Source organism: Amblyomma americanum, chromosome 7 (assembly GCF_052857255.1).
Source record: "Amblyomma americanum isolate KBUSLIRL-KWMA chromosome 7, ASM5285725v1, whole genome shotgun sequence".
Classification (NCBI taxonomy): domain Eukaryota; kingdom Metazoa; phylum Arthropoda; class Arachnida; order Ixodida; family Ixodidae; genus Amblyomma; species Amblyomma americanum.
Window position 1 is genome coordinate 80,426,311 of NC_135503.1, and position 9,681 is coordinate 80,435,991.

Below are 9,681 nucleotides of genomic sequence, written 5' to 3' on the forward strand. Positions count from 1 at the left end.
GTGAGCATAGACAAATCGCCCTCATGGTAGAAATGGCGTTGACTACTCATTGCGAAATCGTCCCATCGTAGCGGTGTGCTTTGAGAGCAAGTATTTTCAGCGTTAGGTCCCTTTTGATCAAGTGTTCGACAAAAATAGAAAGTCCCCATCACTGCAAAAAATTTCCGTAATATTTTGGCAGAATCTTCCTTAAGTAGGTTACGACATCTGCCGTCAGGAGAAAACGGACGAGTTATCCGTATTCTGTCCGTATTTTCTCCTTCCACAGTCTAACAACGTTGATGCGAGCAGTAAAAGAGCGTCAAAGCATCTGCGACCACCCCACATCGAAGGTGACGCTTGTACCTCTCTTCCATTTATCCATGTGCACTGCAGCATTTGGCGACTTGACTTGGCTAACCCTTGGTTATAGCCATGAAGGAGGAAAATTTTGGCTATAGTGTACTTGGCGTCACCAATATGGAGCGCGTTGTTTGGCGTGCACGTCTCTTCGTTCCCCGCATCAAAGCAACGCAGTCTTTGTACTCACCTGAAACGACCTTCCTTCCTCAACGAGCAGCCCGGCGTGAGCCTGCTTCCTTTTGGAGCATTCTGTTCTTCGCGACAAGGTAAGGGTCAGTTTGCTAACGTTATCAAATGTGGTTTGCGGTGCTGCATCGCCCTCATGGCGCCCGTTCCCGCGTTGAGAGCCATAAACGTGTTCGCTTCGCGACCTGTTGCGCCAACCTTGCTATTTGCTCATGTAGTAAATGAACATCGAATCCATAAGAAGGTCGTCCATGGGAGCGAGCCACGCACAACACCTCAGCGCGCGTCTCGTTTTACCCGCCGCTTTGTGTGCACTTCGCTCGACGGCGGATCTTAAGACGTAAAGCAGCGGTTGCAGTGTCGGCTGGTCGTCGCGTGTCCGCGATCCACATGAGACAGTTCAGGCAGCGGTGATCAGCACAGTCGATGGCCACCGTGAGACAGTACAGTGTGGGGAGGTTAAGAAGAAATAAAAACAACGGTGCCCATGTCGCATCTTATGTAAACAGGCCTAACACCAGATATAAGCACATAGCTCGGCTGTCTTCTCATCACGGGATTGCAGCCTGGCGAAAAATTGCGGCGTCCTTCAGAAGTGGCCACGAACGCGAATGGAGGGAGCAAAAGCGAGATTCGGCATAGATACCACACGGCCGTACATGGCACGGCACGTCCGCGGTGAATTCGAGACGGCTCTTGCGCTAGGTGAACTCGGGGGGAAAAGGCTGGAGCCGACGAGGAGAGTAAGATGACGAATACAGCTTACAAGCGTCGAGTCAGGCCAGAAGAGAATTGTAGACGGCCCTGTAAAGACCTTTTTTGCACTCAGTTCTGTAATGCAGTCCTGTTTGTTTTTTTGTTTTCCGCTAAAAAGTGTCTCTCAACTGTTCAAGAACCATTCCATAGTAAAGATATCCCACAACATGCAACTACGCCGGTGTGCTCTGCATTGTCAGCGCACGGTGCTCTTCACTACAGTATCCTTCATAGCTATCTTTTGGACTTTTCAGCTTTTATTTATTAAAATTCGGCATACTTTTTTCGATGTTTATTCTAGAACGCAAGTTTTTTTTTTTGCTGAATATTATTTTTCGATTATTGAAAACTGACTATTTTTGTTGATTTAATGCAGCAGTCCATTGTGATCAGAAGACACTTCCGCAGTTGAAGAGTCACTCCGTGACGTGGAAAGACTCCTTCTAACCCACCAGTAATTAAAGTGACGGTGGTAGTACTTGGAGTGGTGCTTATAGGAGGAATTGTTGTCGTCATTAAAAATGTAACACAGTTTAAATGAGAGCTCTAAGATGAAAACAGTAGTGGAAGTATACTTCTAAGAGCTAGTTTGACACGTTGTCATTGGGTTGTGGCACTGGTTTGAACGAGTATGATCTGCGTGTTGATGGCAGCAATGGGACTGCTGCTCAGCCGGAACATGATAGTTTTTTGTGACAGCCATGCACGGTTTTATGTCACTGTCCAAGATGCAGTACAACAAATTATTGAACTGACTGATAGCTCTGAGGTGGTGAAAATGAACGAACATGACTTAGCTAGCAGGTGGCGAGGAAGTGGGGCTTCCCCGGTCCATAAATGGATGTAAGCAAGCGGAGCAATACATCGAATCGCACACCTAGAATGCTTATGTAACCTCCATAGGCACTTTCGGCCTGTCTCCCTACAATTGCTTTTTTCAGGCGTCTGGCCAAAGTACAGTTCAAAGCAAGCAATAGATTTTTGCTGTGGAAGTTAAAGTGCTGTGTGCTCTACACTATAGGAAATGACTACTCGTCCCAATCTGCTAATTTTCTTTTATTCCCAAGCCTGCGTTTAGAACTCCTGGGGGCTGCAGCTTCGACTGTGATCCCGAGTTTCATTCTGAGGGGCTGATTGGATGGCAAGTTGCTACCAGAAGCTTCAATCAGCGCTTCTGTACAAAGCTGTCAAGGACATTTCTTGCGGTGATTCCAGCTCTTGTGGAACACACCAGCAATCCCAGTGTAACTCAAACTGCTTCATGTGAGTGTGACCATAATGTTTCATGATGCATATTCTTTCTGTGTAGATGTGTTAAGTGCTCGTCACTAGTCAAATATGCCCTCTTGTAATATTTGAAGTTAAAGTTTTCATTCATTGTCACACTACTTTGACCATTTCAAGTTTCAGAATAGCGTAACGGCTGGTGCACCTTGCCCAGTCGGTTCATGTGGTGCTATGTTTAGTAAATATGGAAGCTTTAGAAGCTATCTCTCGAGGCGCCATAAGAGACCACGCCTTGACTCTGATAGCAGCCTTTTCCAGTGTCCTGTCTCATCATGCGGGACATTAGAACCTAACCGCTCTAATTCCTGTGACATGTAGCCAGCCACTTGAGCAACTCAGCTGAAGCAGTTGTGTGCCCTTTTACTGGGTGTGTTAGTGTGTTGAGAACAGCTGGTTCATTCAGAACGCATGTCTCAAGGTACCGCCAAAAGGGCAGAGGCATTTTAGAAAGCACTTTGTGCTCACCTGGAATTGGAGCCAGAGAGCATGCCAGAAGCTTACCACAGTCGACAATCATCAGCCACTGATACAAATAGTGTATGTAGCTTCGGGGCCAGTGCTAGCTACCCCTCCAGTAGCAACCTCTTCACTACCAACCTTGCCCAGTTTCTGCATAAGCTGGAAATGCAACATCATTTGCCAGCAAGCACAGTACAAACCATAGTTAAGGAGATTGATACATTGCATAGCTTGAGGAATCAGATTTCACTGGAGGGCCTGGTTGACGTTCCAGAAGACGTACTCGTGAAAATTGGATGAGTGTTTACAAAAGACGCGCTTCATTGTGGGATGTCTACAACTCTGAGGTCATCATACTGCCGCCACGACTTTTATAAAGAAAGCTTCAACTTTATAGAACCCGTGGAAGTGTCTCTAAGCCTCAGCAGGCAGAATAATGAGTCTATATATCACAATGTACCAGCTGAAAGCCTTATGAAACTCTCAACATCTCAGGTAAGCAGTGAGAAGAATACGGCTTCTGAAGAATGTTTGGAAGATTACATTTTGTGTGAGCCTCTCAAAAACATGAAGGGTAAATCGATACGAATTTTGTTATATCAAAATGAATTTGAAATTGCAAACCCTCCAGGTTCTGCGAAGGGCGATTTTAAGCTGCTGGGTGTGTACCTGACACTTGGAAATGTGTCTTTGTACTGTAGGTCTCGTGTGAAAGCCACGGAGATGGTTTTGCTTTGCCGCCAGTAGGATATCAAAGAATTTGGGTTGGCAAAGGTGCTGCAGCCATTGAGAGAGGGCATGGTCAGTCTTGAGAAGTCAGGAGTGTTGATCAGTGGAGCCCATCATGATGTGCGGCTAGGCTTTATAATGGGAGGCAACCTTGGCAGTCATGGCGTTGGTGACTTTGCACGGAATTTTAGCACAAGCGCTTACTTTTGCAGGTTCTGCTTTGTTACTCGCTCTCATTTTGAGCAGGAACCTCTTGCGACTGGGGAAAAGCGAACGCCCCAGCATTATGATGAATGCGTCGAGCGCATTGCAGGAAGTTCCTCCACTAATAGTGACTGTCGTATTGTTGAACAGTCTCCGTTCCATGCCGTTAAGTTTTTCCATGTGTGTAATTCTAGACTGCTGACATGCATTGCACATGACCTCTTTGAGGGGGTGGTTAAGCATGATGCTGCATTGTATATTCATTATTTTGTGAACAAGAAAGTCTGGTTCACATATGATTACCTGAAAAACAGGATATCAACAGTCAAATATACCAAACTTGACTTGCGCAATAAGCCTGCAAAAGTGCTCAGCGAGGGCTTTAAGCTTTCTGGGCATGCAATGCAAAATTGCACTCCACGTAAGCTGCTGCCTTTCTGCATTGGCACCAATGTGGCAGACAGATGATCTAGTTTATCACCTTGTGCTTACATTAATGCAAATAACTGATGTTCTTCTTGCACCGAAGATAACACCTGCCCAGGTTGCATACCTCAGAGTTCTAATTGAGGACTATATTTTATCTCGAAGGTAAAATTCTAGCATGGGCCTTATCCTGCATTTAACCCAATTAGTATGGAATTACTATACTACCGTAAGTACTTTCTCTCCCAACCAATACAGCTACCGTACGGACTTTCTGTCCCAACCAATAGTCTAATCTTATTTTCTTCTGTTTGTCATAGCTAGGAATTGACTTCTTTGACTTTTATTTAAAATATATGGTGGTTCAGGAGTTAGCAGAAAAGGAACAAGCACTGCATGGATTCAATATTTTCAAGTCTTTTAACGGTGGCTCTTCATTTTCCAGGAAGCATATACAGCGAACAGTGCTTTGTTGTGAGAACCAAATCATTTTCTCAGAAGCAAGTGACTTCACTGAAGCAGCATGTACTGCCTTCATATTATACTACATAATGAATCGGGAGTATCCAGAGGGTGCTGCCATATCCCTCAAATTTGTACAAAGGTGAGTGCCCCACATTAAAAGACTTTGGGACCAACTTCTTTTCCTAGTAATTCTGGCAATATAATGTTTACAGATCTTGCAGCCATTTTAATAAGAAGCATTTTGCTTCCTAGGATATTTTTATGCGCTGCAAATGTATTCTGTGCACCGACCACTGACTAGCTTATTTTGGACTAGCTTATTTTGTTTTTTCTAAACCTTGCCTGGTGTAGGTTCCAGTACCCAATGCATAGTTTTTCTGTGTGTCTCCACATGTGCATTGTACTGCTTTGGCAAGCTGAACTTGATGTACACACGGCCAGTTCTTTAACAGTACCACAACAGTGCTGAACAACAGCCGTACAGTGCTGTGTGACATAGCAGAGTGGAAAAAGAGGATGAAAATGGCAAGCACTTTGCAAGCACTTTGAATGCATGTGCATATTCTTGGCTCTTTGCAGCCTCACTGCATCACAGGCTGCTGTGCAACCATCTGTTCTACACCTTTGTGATACTGCTAAAAAATTGGCCAAGTGTTCTTAGGGGCAGCACGGACAGCTTGATTTCGGTTAATTGTTTCTCATAGGCCCTCAGTGTAAAATCCAGCCGCTGCTTTTTGTACTATACCTGATTGCTGATATATAACAGAGGAGGTATCTGCAGCCTTTGACAGCATACTTCTTCGGCATCTGAAGCTTCTCACAATAGTTTAATTCATTTGTCCACAGCTACACCTGCCTCTTATACCTTTCTTGCCGTACACAATTTACTGCACAGCTATTCCAAAGAACAGCTACCAACCAGAAATTAATTTGCTCACTTGTGTCCACATGTTGTGCCTTAAGAAGATGAAAAATGACTGGGCAGGCTAGTAGTGCCTGAAGCTTGTATAACTGGCAACTCTGTGGGATATACTTGAGCTCAATTATGGAGGCATAACTAAGCCTGAATACTGACGTCGCAACTTCCTGGCATGAGAACAAAGCTGTATTGCAGTCGAACCAGGATATATTGAACTCGAAAGAGATTGCGAAATAATTTGATATTATATAGCATATTGAAGGCATGTACAGCATGAGCCCACCAAAGATCAGAGCGAGAAACTGGCGCCAACGGCTGAACACACATTTCGTCCTCGTCATCTTACATGCACAGCACTTCGTCCTTGCCTACGGCCATGACAGTATTAATAATAAGCTTGCCTATGACCTAGACGCAAGAGTACGTTTCTCTCAAGCCAATGATGACCTTCTTGCAGTAATGTGCCACCCACTGGCGTGCTGGCAGTGCACCACACGCTAGGCATTGGTCGGCCTAACTTGCTTAGCATAAAAACTGTAGCGTGCGGTGCTTAGGGACTGTTTATTTTAAAAGGTCCAATTCTGTTGCTAGTGCACCATAAATTGAATACTCATACATTAAAATGAAGACACAGTTTGCTCCCTCCCACAACGCCTTCAGCAGCAAAGCAAGTGAGGGCTGTCTCTAGACTCTAGACTTAAGTTAGCTTGACTTTACAGTGATGTGGCATGAGAAGTGACTGCACGAGACCTAAGACCACCCTCAAGCACATGCCACGTTAACCTCTGCATGCAGTTTCACAGTGCTAGCACTATCAGAAGGTTCCCAAAACCGCACAACCGACCCGTCTGTGCGCACAGAAAGTGACTAAAGAGCCCGGTTAGGAAATATGAATTCGATATACAATGCGACTTCCCTGTATTTTTACATAATATTTTAAAGGGCATAATTGGTGTGTTCGATGTAGGCAATATTTCTGAATATCTGGTTTCAGTATCACGAGTATAAACATTGGCCATACTTCAAAAGTGCTGCTTCTTTATTTAAACGTTTTAATGGCCCTACGCAGGCATTGCAGAGGAGGGGCAAACAAAATGGTGTCTTGCAAATTATTATACACATGGTCTGTACACACTTACGCTTTCATGCTGTCACTGCGTCATGATACTTTCGAGACATAAATCTGTGTTGGCATTTTTGAGCAGTGCACTCGTATGCAAAGGACTCTACATGTAAAACATGTCTTTTTTTCCCCTACAGGCAGTTTGACTTAAATCTGCCTAATGAAAGCAGGCAGAAAGATGTGAAACGTTCCAGGACATCTGTGCCATCAAAAATTATGAACCTTGTAAACAAACTAGGGCTTCAAGTTGTAAGTCGACGTTTTGCTTTGTGATGCTTTCAACTTGTGCTTAAATGTTGGTAATGCGTGGAATTAACAGATGTCTTGACCATTAGACACATTCACATTGTATGCAGCTTAAGTTACTCCTCTGTGGAAAATTATGTATCTGCACATCTCTGATAATAGGTTTTATATGCCACTAAAAAAGAGCTAATCTCTTTACGATATTTATTAGGCTATTTATTAGGCTTTTGCACAAGTTATCCTTTCTTGGCCTTCCACTCGATATACTTCTCTGGATACAAAATTATTTGACAGGACACAGTCAAAAGGTCTTGATTAATGGATCCCAATCGACAGATGTTTCCGTGCTTTCAGGTGTGCCCCAGGGGTCAGTGCTCGGCCGACTGCTGTTTCTTATCTACCTAAATGACATTGGTTACGGTATAACCTCCAAAATTAGATTGTACCCCGATTGTTTCTTCTTGTACTGAGGAATAAAACATGATTCGGACAGGATAGAACTTGAAAATGACCTCAACTGTATTTCATCCTGGTGTCGCTCTTGGCTTATGTGTCTAAATGTGTATAAATACAAGCATGTTCGTTTTACCCAAAAGCATAAACCGATCAATACTCAGTAATATTTAAATACTGAAATGATCTCTCAAGTAAGCCAGGCAAAATACCTAGGAGTAACATTTAGCTCCGACTTGACATGGAACCGCCTTGTAGACACTTTAACTCTGAGGGCTGCTAGCTCTTTAAATTTTATGAGACAAAACTTTAAATATGCTCCCCAAGATGTGAAAAACTGCTCTACGTAACAAATGTCCACTCAGTCGTAGAATATGCTTGTGTCATATGGGACCCGTACACGCAATTTCTTGACAATAGATTGGAAAAAATTTCAGAACCGAGCCGCCTGTTTTGTATCCCACAACTATTCGCATTGTAGCAGTATCACTGACATCAAAGTAGCTTAGAATGGCCTCTTCTATCCTCATGTCGGGAATTTTTTCGACTCGTGTTTTTACGTTGACATATTTTATTGTCGCACCGTACTGAACAAAGATACTTATCTTTTACCACCTATGTACATTTCCCAGCTTCGAGATCACCCGCATATAAGATTAAAGAAATATCAGCGTGTACCTCAGTTTTTGCGCATTTATTTTTTCCACGCACAATCAGTGCATGGAATAATCTTCCCCGCGACATAGCTGTGGCTACATCCGATTCATAATTTTCTCTGGTGCTAAAGGATGCTCTGGTTTAACACCGATTTTCGTAGCAGTTTTTAGTGTGCATGGCGACGTTACCATGTATTTCCATTTAATTCACAGTGTTCATTTACGCTGATATTTTGTCGCATGCTCTTGCTATGTCCTATCAGAGTGCTTGCATTATCCTCTATTATTGTTTTACTTGTTTATATGTGTTTCCTCGGCACTAATGCATGAAGAATACTGTGGTACACCGCCGTACTCTAATGCCCTACGGGCTAATGTAGGTACATGTATAAATAAATAAATGTAAAGGGCCACCCACAAAGTTGTTTTTGGGCTTTCTGTGGGCTTCTTTTGTAGAGGAGTTTATATCTGCATATGTTTATAGATGAGGCATGTTCTATACCCTTAATGTGTAAAAAATATTAGGTATTTTGCCATAATATTAGGTGTTTTGCTTCTTTAGCACTTGCGGAGTTTGCTTCAACTAGTAGTCTGCAGAACCATGTTGCATAGTGCTCCTCTGCTGAAAATTTATAACAGTATTTTTCTTTGGCTAACCAGCTGCTGCATACATTTGTGCATATTTTAAGTGTAAGCTCAGCTCTGTTGTCTGTCAGTCATGGCATACCAAGGAAAAACAACAGAGTTGCTTTGTCAAAGCAACTTGCACTGCACTGCTCATTACAGAATTGACTGTGCATGTTTTTGTTTTGCAGGAAACAGTGAACCCATGTGGCGTACGAAAGTCAGACGCAACTCAAGAACACAGCTGAAAATACCCCTCATAGGAGTCTCTCCAGCCAATAGCATAGGCCAATTGTCATGGCGTCATGGTTCATCCCATTTAGAGGATTAGCCACGACATCATGAGAACCAGCCAACACCATTGGATGAAAGGCGTCTTATGAGGGGCATTCACCACTACATTCTTCAGTTGTATGCGACAACAGCACAAGAGGCAGAAAAGCTGTGCAAGACTGAACCAATGCTGTGCTTTTTTTGAACATCTCATCATGGCTGCTGTAGCAAATATATAATTTATGTTCACCATGTACAGCCTTCTTAATTTTTTCAACACACAACACAGCTTTTTATGAATGCATGTGCATCCCATTTCATACAGAAGGATTCAGAATAGTTCAGCTTTTGAAGTGTTTACATGGAATGACTGGAATAAAACACTAGTTTTGAATTTCTGGAACTGTCATAAACACGAAATGAACTACATGTTTTATAATTACGGGGTGACCATGCATAATAAAGTACTGCCATAAAAATTACTGAAGATTTCATTTTAAAAAATGATTGCTCCGTATTATGTTTTATGAAGT

The 9,681-nt window shown here is 43.0% G+C and overlaps 1 protein-coding gene across 2 annotated transcripts; it reads left to right on the forward strand.

The window, feature by feature from the left end:
- The first annotated feature begins 445 nt into the window (after positions 1-445).
- On the forward strand, positions 446-9,261 carry LOC144097276 (uncharacterized). 2 transcript variants are annotated; one of them, XM_077630021.1, is made up of 5 exons: positions 446-608; positions 2,352-2,547; positions 4,835-4,993; positions 7,034-7,145; positions 9,067-9,261. In XM_077630021.1, the coding sequence occupies exons 2-5, from the start codon at positions 2,423-2,425 to the stop codon at positions 9,121-9,123; spliced, it is 453 nt and encodes a 150-aa protein (XP_077486147.1). In that variant the 5' UTR covers positions 446-608; positions 2,352-2,422; the 3' UTR covers positions 9,124-9,261. The 2 variants fall into 2 exon arrangements, with proteins under 2 accessions (XP_077486147.1, XP_077486145.1); XM_077630019.1 differs by lacking the exon at positions 2,352-2,547.
- The last annotated feature ends 420 nt before the right edge of the window (positions 9,262-9,681 follow it).